General features: G+C 38.1%; 1 protein-coding gene across 4 annotated transcripts in view; it reads left to right on the top strand.

Annotated features, from left to right (window-relative positions):
* Positions 1-8780, top strand: part of Arfgef3 (ARFGEF family member 3) — a 167730-nt gene extending 158950 nt beyond the window's left edge. For all 4 annotated transcript variants that reach the window (XM_048798842.1, XM_015501659.2, XM_048798849.1 and 1 more), the window contains one exon: positions 931-8780. In XM_048798842.1, coding sequence (XP_048654799.1) covers positions 931-1122 — 192 coding nt within the window. In that variant the 3' untranslated portion in view covers positions 1123-8780. The remainder of the gene's footprint in view (positions 1-930) is intronic.
* The last annotated feature ends 13713 nt before the right edge of the window (positions 8781-22493 follow it).

The raw sequence follows: 22493 nt of genomic DNA on the forward strand, positions 1-22493 counted from the left end.
GCTGGGGTTGTGGTAGAGCACTTGCCTGGCATGTTTGAGACCCTGGGTTCGGTCCTCAGCACTGCATATAAATAAATAAATAAAATAAAAGATCTATTTACAACTAATATGTATGTGTGTGTGTATACACACACAATTCTCATTCTTCAGGGGACTTTGAAAAAATCATCCTGGTTTTTGTTTGTTCAATACTGGGAATTGAACCCAGGGTGCTCTACCAGTGAGTTTCATCCCCAGACCTTTAATTTTGAGACAGGGTCTCACTAAGTTGCTGAGGCTCAAACTTGAGATCCTCCTGCCTCAGCCCCCTTAATCTGGTCATGTGTCCCCACACCTGGCCAAGAAAAGAGATTTTAAAGTATCCAGTTACACTGAGATGTATGTTCTTGAGCAGATGCCTTTCTTGGCAAATCATATCTTAATAGAGTTTTCATATTTGGGATTTTGCTTAATTTTAAAAGTTATCTTAAACCAAGGCAGAACTATCCCAAGTCATGTTGTTACACAAGACTGCTGATTAAAAATATCATATGACCTATAGAAATTTCATTATGAGAAGGCAAGGTATTTATTTATTCCTTAGATTAAAAGAAAAACTAAGATTTTAGAAGTTTGTAAAAACTGAAAATAATTTGTGTGTGTGTGTGTGTGTGTGTGTGTGGTGTACACAGGGCCTTGTGCATGTGAGGCAAGCACTCTACCAACTGAGCTATATCCCCAGCCCAAAATTTTCTTAATAGTATGAGTTTCTGCTTTTTCCTTCAGATGTGTAGTTAAAAACCACAATTTATTATAGGTACATTAAATTATTAGTGACTACTTTATTATAGCTAAATCCTGATGAAACCCATCTATAGATTGACAGAGCATAACCACATGTCAAATGAAACTTTAAGACAGCCAATAATTCTCTTCAATCCTTTCTCTTAGGCATGGACCAATATGGTGCTAACAGTTCTCAATCAGATACAGATCCTTCCAGACCAGACCTTCACTGCTCTCCAGCCAGCAGTGTTCCCGTGCATCAGCCAGCTGACCTGTCACGTGACTGACATCAGAGTTCGTCAAGCTGTGAGGGAATGGCTGGGCAGAGTGGGCCGGGTCTATGACATCATTGTGTAGAAGACTCAAATTCCATCCCCAAGGACATAAATATCAGAGAGGTTCACAGTCGGCGTGCCAATCCAGCTGATAGCATTTGCCACACTTAAACTAGGTCTCAAAGAACAATGTTCCCTAATGTAAAAAAAGAAAAAAGCCTTTCCAACCACTCCCTAATCTGGACTATTCTGGATAATTTGGTGGTATCCAAGTGACACAGTGATCCTCTGATTTTGCACATTATTACAGAAGAGTCTACATTCCTCAATACATTTCTAAACCTTAGGTTATTTCCGAGAGTTTGTGCTTGCGATTTTGTCCCCAAATGGGTCTTTTTCAAGGGCCACTCCTTAGATCCATCATTTTTAAAATAAATACAATTCCTAAGAAAATATCTGCTGGTAAGTCAAGCTGACGTATAAACCCTCAGATATCTAGTACCAGACATTAGTAATTGGAAGAAAATCTGTACTATGACTGAGGGTTTGGCTGGGAAGAAAACAGCTATACACAATGTATTTTTCAATGTCATAATCAAGAGAGAGATGACTTCTGCTGTAAAATATTCCAGAACATTTCAACATTATTACCAAGTGGTTAAGATTTTCAGGTTAATATTCACCAACTTCCCCATGTAAGGTACTATTGTGCCTTTCTCTATTTCTAAAGGAAGAAAACTTTCCGAGCAGGGCTTGAAGTCTGTGGATTGGCAGCCTCTAACACGAAGCACCCAGTGGTATTAGCCAATGCATTTATTGTCAAGAGACATAAGACTGACCAGCTACCCTGCCTGTCCCATTAGTCTTTGCTTTTGCTCCCAAGGCAGGAAAGGAAAGAAAAAAAAAAATGGTGCCTTAGTCTTTTGTTGCACAGACATTTCTACACCCCACAATTATCTGAATGCAAGGTACAATACTTGGTTTTTAAGAGAACAGTATACTAAGATGCAACTCATTTTATATCAATACCTTTGGAGGAAAGGAACTCAGAGTCCTCCATTCAGTGAGCAGATTTCTCAGGGAAAGGGGCAGGAAGTATGAAGTAGGGAGATAGCCGGCAGGGGTGGGAAAGGGGATTATGACGAAATCATTTTCAATCTTAAAATGACAACAATCATGAAATCATGGGTTCAGTTATACAAACTGTAACCTCAGAAGAAAATAAAACGAAATTGGAAGGGGATGTTATGAAGTTTAGAAGATAATTTTTTTTTCTATTTAAATTTTCTCTAGCAAGTAGATTTAAAGTCTTGTTATTCATATCAATTTTTAAGTGGATAATTCTTTTCCTAAGTATTATAAAATGAATGTGAAACCCTCATTATGATTTTTTTCTCTGCACCTCCCCCACCCCTTGTGCTGGGGATTAAGCCCAGGACCTTTCTCATGCTAAGCACACATTCTACCACTGAGTCACACCCCAACCCTTACTCTATTTTATATGTCTTACATTATAATGATTGAACCTTTTCAATCAAGCCCACTTATATACATTCTAGACAACAGAATTAGTTACCACATACATGACTTTTTCCCAGTGTCTAAAAATGTATTCATGTATCAATTCTTCAGTATTGAAGTACACATTTTAAATGGATTGAACTTTATCCAGTGATGGTATTCATAAGTTTTGCCCTTCTTGAGAATTATGTAGTTATCTACAACGTTAAGAGCAAAGCAAGGTTCTCCAACTTATTTAAGTGATCAAAAAGAATTTTCATTATCCAGTATGCTATCTAGAAATAATCACCGAATCTTCTAGTTCCACAAAACATTCTTTGCCTTCAATTTTTACTCATTAACCAACAATTCAAGTTTAGGAACAGATCGACTAGTATTGCTATTTAATAGGCATTAAATTACAAGGAGAGCAAAGAGCTGTGTTCTATCCATAACTTTTAATTTTTATACTTGGTAAGTGGAATTGAAAGTTGGGTAAGACTCCCCTCCTAAACAAAAAACAGTTCACCATGGTTGTTTTGTTTCTGTTTTTGTGACTCCTTTAGGGTTCAGTTCTCCTTTATGAGCTTATGAGTACTCTGCAATTTACTGGGGGGAAAAGTTTCAGTAAAGCAGAATATAAAATTAGAGCGCTTACAAAATGTTTATACATAGCAACTTTTCATAAAGTATAAAAATTTATCCAAGCACGGTGGCACACACCTGTAATCCCAGCTACTTGATAGGCTGAAGCAGAAGGATCACAAGTTGGAGGCCAGCTCAGCAATTTAGCAAGACCCTGTCTCAAAAAATAAAAAGGACAGGGGATACAACTCAGTGATACAGCTCCCCGGGCTTAAAAAATTAAAACAAAAATTCAAAGGAGGCCAGTGTCTCATGTGACAGAAGTATGTTTGAAATCAGAATTCATACTCCCACAGATTTCTATTACGAGATCAAAGTCTAGTTCATGAAAATAAGTTTCCCCGATACTGAGTCTAAATGCTGTTCTGTACCAACCTGATTATGGGCCCTAAGAATTAAAAGACGAGAAAGTATACCCAGTTCTTTATCAACAGTTTTGTAAGAGGTTTTTGGTCCTTCCCATCGTCTTGTTGATACCCCATACCAAGTCCCATGTTGCTCATAAGCCCGCCTCCATGCCTAATGTACTGTGAGCTCCAGCACTACATAAACCACGTCAGATTTCAACCAGCAGAAAAGTGTGAAGTCCCAGCAGCAATACTTCAGGGCACGGTGCAGTTTTCGAGGAGGACATTGTCTGATGCAAAGAAGTCCCTTTGAGTAGGACTTGAGGAGATGGAGAAGAATGAGAGGGAATTAGGAACACATGGTACACAATGGCCTCTCCCAGGCCAGTCGGACCCTCACACCTTTCCTGGTGTCTCCATTCCCACATTGACCCCTCTCTTCCTTCACTCGCTCCCACAGTCACTTTTTAGGCAGCTGTAAGATCAAGATTAAGGTCAAGGCAGCCTTCTGAAGTTAAATATGGGCGTTAGCATTGTATGTACAGATCTAAGCAGAATAAGACTTAATACATTGCTTCTAGTTACCTGTATTTACTGCCAAAATGTATTACTTGAGGCCGAGACTTCTCTCTCCTTATAGTTTGGTAAAGTGTGCCACATGAAACAGGCATTTGGAAAACGCCAACTATGAGAGAATCACTGATTGACAGCCCAGCCAAATACTCCCACTCTTTGCCAGAGTTCTCCCAGCTGTTTTGGTAATGGGCAGCTAATAAATTGTTCATAGACCCTTGCCTAGCTCTATGAACACAGGTCTTGGTTTTTTGCTGCAGTGCTGGGGATCAAGCCCTGGGCCTCGCACATGCTTCATAGATACTGAAATGGAAAGTCTTTTTCAATTTTTAGGCTCTTTAATGACCAATCAATAAGGACCCAGGCAGATACTATCTATCTACTAAATAATTTAATAGCTTAAATTATTTTAAATCGAACATGACGAAATGTTCATTCAAAAGCACCGGTGATTTTTTTTTTTTTTTTAGTTATACATGACAGTAGAATGTATTAGTACCTCTGATTTGAGATATGCTGGTACAATGTCACTAGGCTTCTTGTTCTTGGTTTCAGAAGGCTTATACAGTCCATGGAGAGTCTCCCCAAATACACCATAGCTGTGCTTATGTAGGCACTCTTTCTTTCCCAGGAGGGAAACTCCATCAGTGTCAGTCCCATCAAACTGAACAAGATGAAGACCTTTGTTTAGAACTGATAATAGCAGGAGGTAACAAACATCAGAGAGGAAGTGACTAAGTGTCACTGTGAATATAAACCTTCACCTTATCATATTTAGTTTTTACAGTAGCCTTATAAAATAGGTATTGTTTTTCTCATTTTTTCAGATAACACAGACCTTGAGAGGTTCATAAATTTTCCCTACAAGTGAAATGCAAAGTTGACTTCAAAAGAAGTATTGCCGAACTCAAAGGCTTCCCCCAGCACCATGCTCTAAGTGTCTGGAGGAAACTCTAGTGGGAAAGAGATAATCTCAAGGAACTAAGCAGTTCAACCGAGAATATTTGCTTGAGATCCCAGCCCTGTCTAGGATGTTATGGAGATATTTTTAAGTAAGATTTTTTAAATTGTGTTTCTGTATAGAAGATCATATACATTTCAAACATATCAGCGTTTGAAAATAAGGAAAATCGAAATCTAAACTTTAATCTTAAAGCAAAACACTTAGTGTTAGAAAACCCACTAAGTTAGAAATGATGAAACACTATTCATGGCCAGCTATTAATGCAGGAAAACCATGGCAGGCTATGTCTGGAATGGCATGCATAATTCATAAACCTTTTAAATATCATTTAACCAACTAAGAATAAAGTGCCCTGTAGCCAGCAGTGCCTCTCTACTTGCTTCTCTGGGAAGTGCTAAATTTGTAAGTCATCAAAGTTTGGGAATATGCAAGCAACCGTTTTTTAAAATGTACACTCTCTGAAGAAGCAACTGGAAATAATATTATTTAAATATCTAGGTACTGAGGGCATCAGGATAGTATTCATAGCAACCATGTGCCATATGACCTCAATATTGTACTTGCTCTACAGACAAGGAAGCAGGCAAAAACCACAGGGTCCTGCAGTAAGCCGAGGAGAAAACGTAAACGTGTTTGGGTACTACTTCAGTGATCCCAGCGAGATCTGGTGTGGCCTTAGAGAAGCAAAAGAGCTTTTTTGAGTACCTTTTTCTTTTAAATATGAGCTTGATATTGGGAAAGATTTATGAAGTTGGTAAAGAACTTGATCTATAATTATGCCTTCTCAAAAAAAAAAATGTTCTCTTTATTCACTGGTAGAACAATCTAGAAAACTTACATTTGTTTATTTGTTGACAGATTCCCTTCCTCTAGCTGAATCGAAGTGTTTGTATTTGATGTAGAAGTAATAAGACTTTGGAATGTAATACCATTTTTATTTCCAAAACCACAAAAATACTGCTTTAGGGAAGACAGACAAAAGAACATTCCCACTTCCTTATTAACAGTGGCACCATTTATTGATTGGAGAAAAAACATTACTATACCACTGGCACCCCATGAAACCTTCTCTCTCTTTGTAAAACACCACACAGGGGTTCCAGGGAGGAAGGACTGACCGACCATCTTGGTGACAGAAGTACACTCAACTGCTGGAAGGTTCATCCAGTTATGGTCCTTCCTTCCTTTTCAACCAAGAGAATTATTTGTCCTGTTAATTCCTGTCCTGGCAGCTTAATCCATGCTTTTCTAGTTTCTTATGTCTTAAGAACAGTGGTTCTCAAACTTTAGCACATAAGAATCATGGGGTGGTGGGGTGGTGGGGTGGGGAGGTGTTGATGAAATACACATTGCTGGGCCCACACCTAAGAGTTTCTGATTCAGTCAATCTGGAAATGAATATTCCTAACAAGTTCCTAGGTGAGGCCAATGCTGCTTCTCTGGAGACCACTCTTGGAGAATCACTGCCATGAAAAATATCCAACTCCTAACTTTAAGATCAGCCTGACTTATCAAGCACTAGAGAAAACCTGAACTTACCCTTGGGCAGACAACTCTGGGTTGGATTACCTGCAACATTCCTGTTCAGTCTCCCCAGTTTCCAGTTTTCTTATACCAACCATTGGTTTTTTACATGCTAGAAGACAATGAATGTATAAGTTCTATGGAACAGTGATACGTCTAAGCTTCTCGTCTTTGTATTTAGAAACACTGATTTTATGAATGATTGTTTGTTTCATGTTGACCCTTTGACTTGTACTGAAAGTGGTTTAAGGATGTAGTGTTTGCATTTCTTCCTGTGTGGTTTTAATGAGATGTTTCCATGTTGGCTCCATTCCAACTTTGGCTCCTGGCTTACAGAGGTTTCTGAGTAATTACTGCCTTGCCAGTTGTTTTACATCTTGCATTTGTCATTGGAACATCAGTGTTTCAAAAAGACATGGCACTACTTGCTGTGCCTTCATCTTTCACTTAACTGTCTGCTGTAAATTAGTATTTTAATTTTGTATATATCTGTAAAGAGTCTACCAAATGGCTTCATGGAAATTTGCAAAATGAACCAACTCCCTTTTGAGCAGTAGATGCGCCTGTTGTGACTTTTCAGTAAATATGTGCTTGTGCGCGTGACCTGCATCATGGAGATGTTGTTCATTATCTTACCTTTCAAATTCTGGGAAAATGCAAAAGTGAATCAATGTACTTTCGAAATACAATGAAATTATGTTAGCTCAAATATAGATGGGGCCTTAGTTTACCTTTTAACTCTTTCTTCAATTAATGAGCTTTAGAAATTATTTTTCCATTAAAAAGTAAGGAGCAGAGTGAATGATTCAAGAAGAAAAAATTAAGGACCTTAAAATCACCACTCACTTATAAACTATATTGATTACATATAATTCTTACCAATCCAATAAAGTTCCTCTAAAGACTTCTGCTTAATAAATACCCTGACATAATTTAACTTAGATGACTGTATGAATAGAAAGTAGTAATTGTAGGTATAGAATTAATGAGATCAAAAACCATATCGGTGTTAATAAGATCAGGTATTGCCTCTGTGGATGGAAATAATTGGAGAGTTTATTTCCCTTTTATTTATGCATTATTTTAACAACCAATTTTAATTTTAATTTAAAATCAATCTCTAGAAATAATTTATATTCAAACTATTTTATCAACTGGTGCCAAAAACAGAAGAGTAGAATCTGAAAGCCAGTCTATTGAACTAGAATATAAAATACTAGGTTTTAAGTTTAAGGAGGCGTAAGCCCCTGATAACTACAAGCCACCAGTGATCATCCATGGCTACCTCATGATGATGCACAAGCTGCTTGCTATGGCTCCCTCTGCGGTTCTTTAATTTTAATGTGTTGGAAGTGCTTATCTTTAAATAAATAAATAATTGGTTTGTTTTCCCACTAAGTAGGCAAAGCTGAACAAAGATGAGTGCTTTCGATATTTTGGGTTTCACTTTGGTTGAAACCACATGGCAGAATACCCAGGTATGGCATGATGGGGCAGGAGGAGGTGCCTATAGAGAAAGGTTATTTTTGTTTCTTGGTTTGTATTGGGTTTTTTGGGGGGTGGGTGGGGGGGAGTTAAAAACAAAATGTTTATTGCCCTAATCATGCCAAAAGACTACTATCAAGATGCTTTTCTAAGAGGAATCAATTTAAATAAATTACATTATAAACAGTTACCCTACTCCCATCTATCATTTGATAAAGCCAGTGGGTAGTGTGGGTCCTTTTATCCCTTCTTGCATTATACCAAAGAATCAACTTATTTTCACTACAAATTATAAGTAAATGAAGCTTGGTATAGCCATAATGATTTGAGTCAGTATGCCATTTTACCTGTAAAATGCAAAATTTATCCTTGCAACCCCACTCACCAGGAGCCTTGAAGATTTTTGTTCACTCCAAAGGCCTTGTCAAAGAAGTAGTTTGTTTTGCTTTTTTATTTAGTCATTTTGATCACATTTACATTTTTAAAAACTTGAGAACCAACCTCATTTATATGTTGCTATACCTATGTCATTTGATATCTTTTCATTGTTTACCAGGTCTCTGTAAGCAAGCCTGCAAGTGTATTTTGTGTACATTTTATCTGAGGTGAAAAATGAAAATTCTAAAGAGAAAATATTTTAAAAGATATTGTATTTATGTTGCTTGTGTTGTAGAATAAAGACTCAAATGCATTAAAAATTGATATGTGAAACAATTTCCTTTACTAAATAAATTTACCAAAATAACTTATGTAAAAAGCATGTCTAACAGAATTCTGCCAAAATAACTATTACATTTTATAACTGTGAATAGAAAAGAACTGTTCCAAGTTTAGAAGATAGCAAGTGGTTAATAGTGATTATCTCTATGTGCCTAGAAAACAAATTTGCAGAAATATATACCATTGTTCCTCTTGCCCCCATTTTTTAAAGAAAAAGATTTTTACCATATTCTTTTTATATTTATCAGAAGATATTGTGGCTCATTCATTTTTAAAAAGCTGGAGTATTACTATTTGTTCTTGAAAAATCATCTCTCTGAATAATAGAAATATCATTTTTCATTAATTTCATTTGGGTATATATAACAGCAGAATGCATTTTGATTCATTGTACATACTTGCTGCAAAACTTCATTTCTCTGGCTGTACATGATGTAGCGTCACACCATATGTGCAGTCAAACATGCACCTAGGGTAATGATGTCCATCTCATTCCACTATCTTTCCTGCCCCCATGCACCCTCCCTACTAGAAATATTATTTTAAAGGAGCATTGAAAAGAAAAACAGTCATTTTTTGAGATCTTATTGGATTGTGGCTTTTAGACTTGAGAAGTCTGTAATGGTATAAGCCTAGGAATCACCATGCCCATGTCATGGAAAAGTGTTCATAGAGGAATAAAAGACATTCAATATGCTGTAGAAATGGAATCTGTGTATGTGACTTCAGCTTAAGGGTCTATCATTCTGTCACACACTATGGTAATCTCACAAATGCACCACCAAGACTCAGTTGCTTCTAGTTCAATCCCCAAACCATCCCCCCACAGAAATCACTTCTATCATAAGGATGAAATAAAACTAAAATAGGTACTAATATACCTTGCAACACTATGTCATAAACATACAGGACCAACCATGTTCATGGATGGTGAAAGCTCTGCTATGTCAAAGCGAAGGCCTTTGGCCTCAGCCAGAAATGCAAAGATCACAGCCCAAGTTTTTCCTCTTCCCAGGAATGGGGAGCCTGGACAACACTTGGCTACTCAATTGTTGAGTGGAACTTGGATGCTATGAGCATCCTAGTCTGCCAGTCTGTCTGCTCTGTAAAAGAAAAATAAACTTTTATTTACCTCAAAGGGTGATTGTAAGATAAAATGAAAGCTCAACCAACAACACAAATGCCCAATAAGTGCTAAACACTATTGTGTAGGATAATAACTATTTCATAAATAGCCCTACTGTTTTGCAAGTTGATATGTATTTGAGATCTACTACATACATATCCTTGACATTCTCACCCATGAATGTGCTCCAACATAAAAAGCTTAACATTTTGTGCCTGCCTGATATGAGGCGGTCAGAAGCCCAGGTGCAGACCTCTTTAATCAACACTTTAGAAATAAATTCTAGGTCAATGGCCAATTCTTCAATTATTAATATCCAGCAATGAATACATCTTATGCATAAATCCAGCTGTATTTCTTTAAAGCAGAGACTTGATATGCTTCAACTATTTGGCTTATGATCAAACTTGTATTACAATTTAGCTTTGATAAATATTTCACATCACTCATTAGAAAATTCACTTCCCCATCTGGCTCCAAGGTAAGTTCAATAAGCAAGTGAAAATAAAATTGAAGCCTAATGCAATATTATGGTTTTCACATATTGATCAACATTCCTGTTATCTCAAGCCTTGGAAAGAGCACTTCTTATATCTTCCTCTCGTTTGTTTTTATTTATAGAGTCTTGGTTACAACATCAAGTCATTGGTGCCCTGAGTCTGCCCTGCCAATTTCATCTGCTCACCGAAAATATTTTATTGTCACAGAAACAAACCATACAGTTTAATGATCACATTCTAACTCAGAGGTTATAAATTCCAGAAAAATTTATAAGCATATTCTTAATCTTTTTTTAATTACTAGAAATTAAAATTTCTATTGCAACATAAAATAATCAAATGCACAACAGTTTAGAGATAAGACCTGAAACATGGAACTTTGATTTGTTTTAATATGGTTTCCTGGTCTTCTTTATATCTACCAGCATGTTGTTTTCTATACTGAGCTATTGTTGTAACCAATACAAAGAATACAAGGAAGTAAAGCTTCATTCTCTAGCAGAAAATGAATTACCTTTAATGAAATTAATTAGATGTTTAATGTTGTGATGCAAAGACTCCATTTATAACTCAACTTGAAAACATGAAAATTGAAACTAATTTACCAGTTCCAAAAGAAATATATTATTAGCTACATTATAGTTGAAATTTTAATATTTCAAGATTTGTTTCACTCTACTCCTCTGACAGCCATCAAGACAGTATGCACTCCATGGACTTTCCTAACATAACAATGGGTTACAAAAAATAATGTTCTTCTCAAGCCTAAAATAGAAGCAACAGAAAAAAAATACAGATTACTTACCTTCTTAAAACCATTCAGAGCTGGGGATATACTTCACTGATAAAGCACTTGTAGCATTTAAGGCCCTGATTCTATCCCTGATACCACAAAAAGAAAAAATAATTTAGAAATGTCCTTCTTAGAAAATTAATAATTCTACGCACAATCAGGGTTAAAATTTAGATCGTTAAATTGGTCGTGAAATTGGTAAATTTAACTAGCTCTTATTCCTAAGGAAAAGAAAAATCTGTAAACCTTTGGGGATTGGGGATTGGAGCATAATCTGGAGACAAAAATACCATCTCCTGCCCACGAGGAGTCTCTCAGCCCCACTCTGCTTTCGCTGTCCAACTACACTCACCTGAACACACCAGCACACTGACTCTAGCCTGCTCCCATGATTCCCAGGAGACAAGGGAAAGTACGTGAGCACAATCAGAGTTGTTTCAAAGGCTATTCCTGAAAGGATGCACAGGGTTCAGTAATTATCATAATAACCTGGATAGTATCTTTCATGAAATTGTAAACTGGCCAAAATTCAGGCATGGATACAGATGTGGGCTTAAACCAGGTGCAGTGGCGCACATCTGTAATCCCAACAACCCAGGAAGCTGAGGCAGGAGAATAGCAAGTTCAAGGCCTGCCTGGGCAAGCTAGTGAGACCCTGTCTCAGGAAAAAAAATAAAATAAAAAAGGACTGGGGATATAGTTCAGTATTCAATGGTAAAGCAGCCCTGGTTTCAATCCCTAGTAGAAATAAAAACAATAATTAAATCTGACAAAAGGACCAGATCTCAAACGGTCGGATGAAGCTGACAAGCCATCTTTCTTCAATGCATATTTGACTGCAAAAGTGCATTTGGGATATTAATTTATGCTCTCTTCTTTTCTCCCCTCTCTATAGTCCCCTCATTCCTTTCTCTCTATTTAAGCAAATAATTGGCTCTGGAGTTCATTCCCAAAATGCCTGGGAAGTTCTGCAGGTCTTGTATTCTAAAAATCTAAGACACATAAAGACACATACTCTCTCTAGGGTAGAAACATGAGGGAAAATAAATTTTATTTTTCAGATAAGAATTTAATTCCCTGGGAAGTTTTTCAACAGCAAGAAGGCTAAAGATCAGGGAGGACTCTTTCATTGAGAAGACTGTCAGACCCCAAAGATGGCAGGCCTGGGCCATGTTCCTTCATTGCAGGCTAGCTAGACTATAGGGGGAAATTCCCAATCCCCGGTTATGGCACCAAATAACAGAAAGATCCCCAAACCCCACACACGGCACACCACCAGCAAAGTCAGGAGCTGGCCCTGAAGGACTGTGCTTGCCCAGCTACGGGATAGCTCATTGTAACTTCCTTGGATGGGGGAATCAAGGACCCAGGTACCCCAGCAGAACAGAAGGTGCTCAGAACTCTGCTTCAACCCCATGATGTAGAAGTCTGCCAAAAACTGACAAAAGTGATGCCCCCTTGGCAGAAGTGAGGCCCCAAGCACTTCTTAGTTGGTAGTGTAAAATAAAACTAAAATTACATACATGAAGTTGTGGGCTGACATTTATATTTGCTTTTATAGTGAATAATAAAAAAAAAATCACTGCAAAACGTTATGTTAGGTTTTTTTAAGGAAATTGGAATAGCAAACAGAGAAAAGAAAGAACAATAACAGAACACAGCAATTCTTATAAATGCAGTTATTTCCAAGCAAGTACCATCAGAGTGCCACTCAGCTGACCTCCTAAGTCCAGTGTCAATGGTCCTTAGCCTCAGAAAGCAATCTGCCCTCTCAGGAAAAGAGGTGTCTCATGAGGCCATCCCTTTCCACTGGAATTCCCAACTCTTCAATCTTAAACCATTTTGACAGCATACATTGTGGACTCCACCACTGGGCAAGGCCCCATTTGGGCTAGATAAATCAAATGTATTTGTTCAGCAGATCCCATAGCCTCCATTAGGTTTGCTTCCAGGCAAACTTAGACACCCATTTCCCCACCTCACAGTTTAGCTATCAGCAAGAGACACCTCCCAATACATGTGGATTAAAGCCAAACTCAGCCTTGGAACTTCAACTAGATTCTTAATGCAATCTTCTTAAGGACAAGGCAATATAACCAGCTTATGGAATGACTCAGCCCCTGTCATAGTCACACACACCCTCTGCTTACAGCTCCCTCCCACTGTGGTTGGCTTATGTACCTGAACTAGCTCAACTGCTCAAATTTTAATCTTCTCAAAACGTAATGTTCATAAGACTCAACAGTTGTTGGTTGTTGAACTTGTGTCCAGACCCACTTCCCATTTTTTAAATGGAAAAGTTTAATGCTTCTGTGACAGGAATGACCCCTTAAGTTTTTGTTATTTGTTTTTTTGACAGGTCTTTTTTATTTTTATTTAGTTATTACTTAGTTATAGATGGACACATTATTGTTTATTTATTTTTAGGTGGTACTGAGGATGGAACCCAGGGCCTCACATGTATGAGGCAAGTGCTCTACCGATGAGCCACAACCCCAGGCCTGACCCCTTAAGTTTAAAAATTAAAAAAAAAAAAAAGACTCATGCAAGTAGAATAAAATGCTTCAAATTACATTAAAATAGAGCTGACAACATTTAAAGATAAATTAATTTTCTATTAAGGTCAGCTCCCTATTAATAAAAATACCAATACTTTACATGTCTAGAATTAGTTTGGCTGATAATTACTAAGCTAATGTTCATTCTAAAACATTCAGTAACTAATATTAGCAATGATTTTACAAAAGAAATATATAAATGATGTATAAATGGTCAGACTCATTTATCATCACAATGTTTCAGGCAATAGATCAATAAATCAAGGTAAATTTTATTTATAACACTGACAATGGGTGGACCACAGTAGGCTACTTAATAATTGCTTTTTCATTCATGCTCTTCATTTCAGGGATGAATTTATACACCATTAAAGTGATAACTTTCTTAATAAAGGCGTGAGTCTTTGGCAGAATTTTCAAAAGGAACAAGAATCTGCTATTCCATGTAGAACCTGTCTTAAAAGAATAGCCTTGTGTTCATATTTCACCACTGAATGGAGCATCAGATAGTAAAAGAACCAAGAGAAGCTTCCAAATCGACATTCTCACTATCTCAATACTCAGAACTATGCTAGGCATAGCTCTGATTTATTTTAAATATTTTTTTTTCATTCTCACCAAATTCTGCAAGGTAAGTTTTCCACATTTTGCAGGTAAAGAAAGGGAAAGAATTAAGTTGAAAGTCTCAGGGCTAGAAATTGGTAGAGGCAGAAATTCAAACCTTGTCCCATTTGGCCACAAACCCATCCTCTTCTGCTATGATGTGAGTACAAATTGAAATGAAATGAGCAACCTGGTTGAAGCCTTGCCAAGTGCAGCGTATCCAACATCAATTGTAGAAAATCACCCACAGATCTAAATTTATATCTTTTTAAAATTTATACCTTCAAAATAATTGTGCTATACTAGTCCACACAATAAGAGACTAAGTCTCTGGGCTGGGGATGTGGCTCAAGCGGTAGCACGCCCATCTGGCATGCGCGCTGCCCGGGTTCGAACCTCAGCACCACATACAAAGATGTTGTGTCTACCGAAAACTAAGAAATAAAATATTAAAATAAAAAAAAAAAAAGAGAGACTAAGTCTGGACTCAGAGCCACTGAATTCAGAATAAATCCATCTGCTAAAGGAATAGGTAGCATATGATTTACCTGGGGGTTGTAATCAACCTTATAATCAAGGATTTGCCAAACGATACCTTGAGAAAGCTAGTACTCAACAAACTTAAAGGTCACTTCAAGTATCCACAACTTTCAGAATTTCTAATTCTATTCCTGGACTCTATTGTGCTGTTGAAAAGTAATGTTTTCAGACCAAATCATCTTAGCTTCCTTTAGAAATGCCTTCACTAAATTAAGATTTAATGTTTATGCCTCAGCTTTTAAAGAGGGTCGATACAAGAAATCACCAAATGTGTCTTCCATAAATCCATATTAATGTAAGTGTCCATTGCATTACACATTTTTTTTTCTTATATAAGGAAGCATGAGGACAATTTTTCAAGAATTCTAAGCCATAGCCTTTGATGACAATTATTTAATTTTCTACTCTATACTGACTTTTTAAAGGGTGGAGGGGTTCTTTATTTGACTTTGCCTCTTCTGCCAGGAATCACAGAACTAAATTCAGGCTTGAGTAAGCAAAGCTTAGGAACGAGGGGAGAGGAGAGCTGGGGCCAGCTTGCTGCTGAATTCTTAGTTCACCTAACACACTCTGTAACAATTTGACAAGGGAGTGTTCAATTTCTTCCATTTATGACAAGTGTACCGAGATAGTTTTCCTAAGGCTGCTGAGCTGGACAACAGAATTCAAGCCCAGGTATAAATTAAAATTCAACTTTTTCATACACATTGAGAAAAATGGTTTCATCCTAATGCCCTGGTAGCACCCAGCCCCAGCTTGTTAGTTTTAACTTATGACCAACCTCAACCGTAAAGTCTTTTGTAACTTGTAAATCACGTGTAATTAAAACAGTCCCTCGGGGAATGTGTGATCCAGCTAACTCTGTGAGCTAATCAACATTAGGTACCTACAGATTCTCTTAACAAAACAGGGGCCTCTCCAGAGACCTCAGAGCTTCAGATAAACACTAGCCACACATTGTTCCATGGCAAAAATCCAGGCCACAACCCAGAGAGTCTAAGAGGTGCCCCTCAATCCCACATGGGTCCCTTCAACAGGGCAAAAAGGACTGTGGGCTTTCCAGTCTCTCTTTAGAACTCATCCTTGTCAAAAAAGTTGGGACCGACAAGAAGGAAAAGATTGTGACGCAGGAGTTCTCAGAGTTAAATTTCTGTTCAGTGCGCCAATTGTCCTTTACTTTAGGAAACAGTATTTCCTACCGCCACAGCAAGTAACCCTGAGCATTCACTGTGTACAAAGAACTTTATGTGCATTATGGCATATAATCCTCAGAGCACTTCTGAGATAGGCATTATTTCTATTTGACAGAGGGAGAACTTCAGGTCTAAGGAAATTGCCCAATTCACCCAAAGGGCATTTGTGTTTAAATGGAGGAGGTAGGATTCAAACCAAACAACCTCGCTCCATAACCTGTACCTTTTTCTACTAGCCTATAGGTCTCTCCATAAACCTATCAGAACAAAATAATCTTACAAATTACAAAACTTGTTTATCAATGGCATCTAAGTAACATCTATATTTGAATTTTCTCAGTCTCTATTAGTCCAGAATAGGTGAAATTCGGTAGAGCTGAGTGATTAGGAGCAAGGAAAGACAGAGCACAGGTACCATGCTGCCTCCTGCATTGATCAAATATATAATCTCATTATGGTACTAGAGATCTAAGTAATTCTCAAAATAGCAACAAATTAAGGTTTTTATTAAATAATCTATTTTGTGCTTATATTCCAAGTCTATTAAAAAGAACTTGACTCCCAGCAACTTGGGAGGCCAATGCACGAGGATCACAAGTTCAAAGCCAGCCTCAGAAACTTAGTGAGGCCCTAAGCAACTTGGCAAGAGCCTGTTTCAAAATAAAACATAAAAAAGGCTGGGGATGTGGCTCAGTGGTTAATTTTAGTTCAATTCCTGGTTAAAAAAGAAGAAGAAGAATTGGAGTTACCCTCTAAAGTTGTATATACATTACTTTGATTCAATTGCAGTGGTCTATAACCACGCTATTATCAACAAAATACCCTTGACAATTTTTTTTTCTTTAGACAGCTCCTTCTACTCCCTCATCATGAAAACCAGTTTCTCCTTGATGATTCCACATTTCGTGAACTCACTTAGGAGTCATGCTACAAGAAATAAAGCAGTCTCCAGACTCCCCACCATGTTTTCAGACTACTGCTCCAACTCTTTATCAGCCCTCTCCCTTCAAACCTGGGTTCCACTTTGGTCTCCAAGTGTAGTCATCTTTCTCTTTCCTCATTAAATGTTTTCCTCATTTTCTGTCCCAGGTAAGCAATAACTAGATGGTGATCTAATCCTCACAATCCAGTTCATTACCATTAAAAGAATTCAAAGAAGATCCCCCCAAGGTTGTGCTTCACAGTCCAGGTCACAGATTTATGGACAATCCAGGTCGTTTTCACCCATCATTCTTCCTGAAAGTTACCACTTGGACAGATGCCCAGGCCTATGCCCAAATGTGGATCCCCTAATTACATAAGGAACCAGAAACTTAAATTTCTAATTGTCTGTAGAAAAATCTCTTCAAGTCTAAAGGGGCAAATCACATACCACCAACATCCCAGTTTTCACTGAAGAGAGCATAACATCTCAATCTGAAGTCTCTGCAGATTTCAGATTAATTCCTCGCGGTGTCAGACTTTAACCAGAATGAAGATCACCTCCTAGCACAAACTGAGGTGCTATCTATAAAGCAGAAACTACTTTCAACCCCCAAAACTTCAGTTTTCCAACTTTTAAAATCTAACATTCATAGTTGCTTTAAACACACACACACACACACACACAAAATTGCACACAGAAAAACACAAACCAGAGTTCATTGAACCAGAGTTTGCAAGAATTACGAGTCATTAATTTTCTCCTGTTTTATTTTCTAATTCTTCTGCACTGTTTACCCTGATGAGAAAGAAAATTGCAGTTTAAGAGTAAAGACTTTCCATGCACAAATTACAAGTTTGTGAAGAGGTGTCCATCATAAGTTTATTTCACCACTCTCAAATGGTTTTTCCTAATTCTAGAATTTCCTCTCTCAATCTGTTCTCCACATTGATGCCAGAGGGATTTTTTTTTGTGTTTCCTGCTCCTTTGAAGATTTAAAATTATTTGTCTATTTTGGGGGAAAAGTTAACTCAAATCCCTATAGCTCTAAAAGCCAGTGCCATTGATCCCATGCTCCTTTTCTGACCTCATCCTTTCAAGCTCTGGACATTAGTACTCGATCTTCATTGCATAACACTTGGGAAGACTTTATGCAGTCAACAAGTTTTTACTGAGCATATTCATGCGCTGGCCACCATGATACAGCCTGGACATAGAGTGATCCATAAGACAGACACCATCCTATCCTTACGGAGCTATAACTTCTGCTTTTCAAAATCCAAGAGATCCTTTAAGCCTGGTGACCTGTCAACATTACTCCAGGTACAGTTCAGGTATTCTCACTGTATTTTTTTAAAATAAGTGTTATAGATACAGTTTATCTCTCCATTTTTTTAAGCCTTTAATTTTTCCTCAGCAATGTTGTATAGTTTGTCTACAACTCTTGCACATATTTGATTTGGAAGGACAAAATTCAGTCCATAATAATCATGAATAGCATATATATCTTTGATATATTTGCTGGATTAAATTTGCTAAAATTTTGCTAGGGGTTTTTGCATCTTCATGAGCAAAAATGACATAGCTTTCTTTGTTGTATGCCTATAACTTTGGTTTCAATACGAGAGGGAATGTTGTAATCTCCAACTACACTTGTGGGTTAGCCAATTTTTTATTTTAGGTTCTTCTGTTTTACTTTCCTATATTGAAGTTCTGTTATTAGATGTATACATATTTAAGATTAGATGTATACATATTTAAGATTATTATGTTATCTCACAAATTGACCCCCTCATGGGCTGGGGACATAAATTAGTAGTAGAGTGCTTGCTTAGCATGCAGGAGGCCCTGGGTTCAATCCCCAGCACTGAAAAAAATAATAAACAAATTGACTCCCATATTAATAATTTTTATTTTATTTATTTAATTTAGTACTGGGGACTAAACTCAGGGACACTCAATCACTCAGCCACATCCTCAGCCCTATTTTGTATTTTTATTTAGAGACAGGGTCTCACTGAGTTGCTTAGTGTCTTGCCATTGCTGAAGCTGCCTTTGAACTCACAATCCTCCTGCCTCAGCCTCCTGAGCCACAGGGATTATAGGTATGTGTCATCACGCCTGGCTATAAAACTTTTAAGCCCTGTTAATATTCATGTTAATAAATTTATTTTATATTAATGATATTAATCATTAAGTTAATGATTACATGGTACACTTTTTCTATTCTTTTTCTTTTAACCAATTTAACTTCTGTATTTATAGTTGATTTTTCGAGGGCTGGGAATGCAGCTCAGTGGTACAGTGCTCACCTAGCATGTGCAAGGGCCTGATTTGATCCTTAGCTCTAGGGGAAAAAAAAGAAGAAGAGGGAGATCCAACATGGCGGCGGGTGCGGAGAGATCAAGTCTCTGACCTCTTCAGCTGCACGGGCATAGGGAGTCTTAAACCATCTAAATGCTGTTTTCTCAGGATCACTAGGCAATGCTGAGATAACGTGGATCTGGGGTGAACAGTCTGCGCCTCTCAGAACACACACCAAGCCCGGATCGGCTGAATTCAGGCTACCGTTCACCTGTGTCTCGCAGACAAACCGCTGTGCCTCAGCACTAAACGATCCCGCTGAAACAACTGGTCGGCCCTTCAGAACCTGCGGAGGTTAATAGCAACCGAGCCTTCATAGGCAGTGGCCACAGGATTGAGACGGGGCTTGGGAGAGCCGGTCAGGACCCACCCGTTGCATTGGTCACCCGGCAAAGGGAACAAACTGTCGCCATTCGCTTGGGATACCACCATGGCAGAGAACTGACGTCACCAGAATGCAGCAGAGGAGATAACTTCATTGAAACCAGTGGCGGCAGGTGTGTAACCCCCTAGCCTTCCCTCTCCACACAGCGGGGAAACCTCAAGGGCCCTTCCCAGGTCTCCCGTGAGTGCAATAGTCAGACCGAGGGAATCAGGAGCGGCGGGCATGGGACCCCCGGCTACCGCTCCCACCAGCACTGAAAACTGAGGTCTCTTGTACCAGCTCCCGGGGGCGTGGCTACCGGAGGGCAGGCAAAATACACTGAGGGATCTCGGCCCCAAGCTCCACAACCTTAGGGTCTGAGGGAATGGCAAGCAGGGAGAGTGTGCCCTGTCATTCAAGAAAATAGGGCTCCTGGGAGCAGCAGACCTGGCGTGTAGCCAGTATTGTGGTGAGCATCACCGGTGAGCAGGGCCTGGCTGGAGGGAAAGTGGGGAAGTGACTAGACACAAGACGAGGCCCTAAGCACTCAGGATTGGAGACCCGCCCAGTCAGGGAGGAGGAGCTGCTGCACAGTGATTGGTTCCCGCATATGGAGAGGAGAAGCTTGGCCGGGTGGGCACAGCTCCACCTACTAGAAGAGAAGTTAATCGAACTAAGACTGCATTTTTCAAATTTTTTTTTAATTATTTGGGGTTTTTTTCATTTTTATTTTTTTCTTTATTTTTTTATTTTTAATTTTTATTTTTTTATTTTTTTATTTTTTTCTTTTCTATTTTTTTCTTTGTCTTTTCAATTTCCTTATTCCCCTTTCCTTGAATTCTACCTCTTTACTCTCATTCTCTTTAGTGACTTCTTCCCTTCCCTTCTAATACCTTTCCTCCCAAGTATCACGACACTGTTTATGGGTAATTTACTAAATATGGATAGGTCAATGTTCTGAGGAGTTATATAGTGCTACCAAGGCCCTAGCTACCCCCAAATACTCCAGACCATTCTCCTGTTAATATCCCTCGTCAGTAGAGCAAGCCTCCAAGGTTGCCAAGAGATACCAACATCAATACCATCACATCATTCGACCTAAATATAAGTCCCCGACCAAACCGCAGACCGCTATATGCCATCAGAATCTGTACACAGTTTAGGAAACGAATGAATCTGCATTAAAGTGCAACAAAACTCATCATCTCTAGTCATAGTCTCCCATCACAAAAGAGAGACCCCAGAGACACACAAAACCAAATAAATTTATAGGAGTAAACAGTAACTCAGCAGTCAAACAGAACAAGAAGTAATATGAGCAGCATGAAAAACCAAGGAAGAAAAGGAGTTCAAACAATGCAGAACAGCCTAAATACTCAGGAAGACCTAGAGGCATCAGAAAAGTGGTCAAATAAAGAACTCAAGGAATACCTTAGACAGATGGAATGGAATCTTAAAGAGGATATGAGATAGCAAATTCAAACAATGAAAGAACACATTGAAAATGAATTACATAAACAGATAAAAGAAGCAAATAAGCATCTTTATCAGGAGATAGAGACTATAAAAAAAATCAAACAATAATTCTAGAAATGAAGGAAACTATAAACCAAATTAAAAACTCAAATGAGAGTATCACTAACAGAGTGGAGCAAGTAGAAGCCAGAACGTCAGATAATGAAGACAAAATATATCATCTTGAAAAGAGTCTAGCCAACTCAGAAAAGCTGGTAAAAAAAATCACGAGAAAAGCATCCAAGAGATATGGGATAACATAAAAAAACCAAACTTAAGAGTCATCGGGATAGAGGAAGGTATAGAGGTTCAACCCAAGGGAATGAGCAACCTGCTGAATGAAATAATTATAGAAAACTTTCCAGAAATAAAATCAGAAACGGATGTACAAATTGTAGATGCATACAGGACACCGAGCATACAAAATCACAGTAGACCAATGCCAAGACACATTGTTATGAAGATATCCAATATACCGAATAAAGAGAAGATATTAAAAGCTACAAGAGAAAGGAGGCAGATTACATTCAGGGGTAGACCAATAAGGTTAACAATGGATTTTTCATCACAGACGCTGAAATCGAGAAGATTCTGGAACAACGTATTTCAAACACTGAAAGACAATGGATGCCAACCAAGAATTTTGTATCCAGCAAAATTAAGCTTCAGGTATGACAACGAAATAAAAATCTTTCATGATAAACAAAAGATAAAAGAATTTGCAGCCGGAAAACCAGCATTGCAAAGCATCTTGAGCAAAACACTACACGAGGAAGAAATGAAAAACAATAACCAAAACCATCAGTGAGAAGTACCTCAGTAAAGCCAGAGGGTGGGGGGAAAGCTAATCATGGAGAAACAAACCAAATTAAAAAAAAAAAGATAAATAATCAAACATGGCTGGAACTACAAACCATATATCAATAGTAACTCTAAACGTTAATGGCTTAAACTCACCAATAAAGCGACATAGGCTGGTAACATGGATTACAAAAACAAATCCAACAATATGCTGCCTCCAGGACACATCTGATTGGAAAAGACATGCACAGGCTGAAGGTGAAAGGTTGGGAAAAAATATACCAGGCACACGGTCCTCGTAAGCAAGCAGGGGTGGCCATCCTCATATCGAATAAAATCGACTTCAAGACTAAGTTAATCAAAAGAGATAAGGAAGGACATTATATACTGTTAAAAGGAACCATTCACCAACAAGA

The sequence above is a fragment of the Marmota marmota genome, unplaced genomic scaffold (genome assembly GCF_001458135.2).
Source record: "Marmota marmota marmota unplaced genomic scaffold, marMar, whole genome shotgun sequence".
Classification (NCBI taxonomy): domain Eukaryota; kingdom Metazoa; phylum Chordata; class Mammalia; order Rodentia; family Sciuridae; genus Marmota; species Marmota marmota.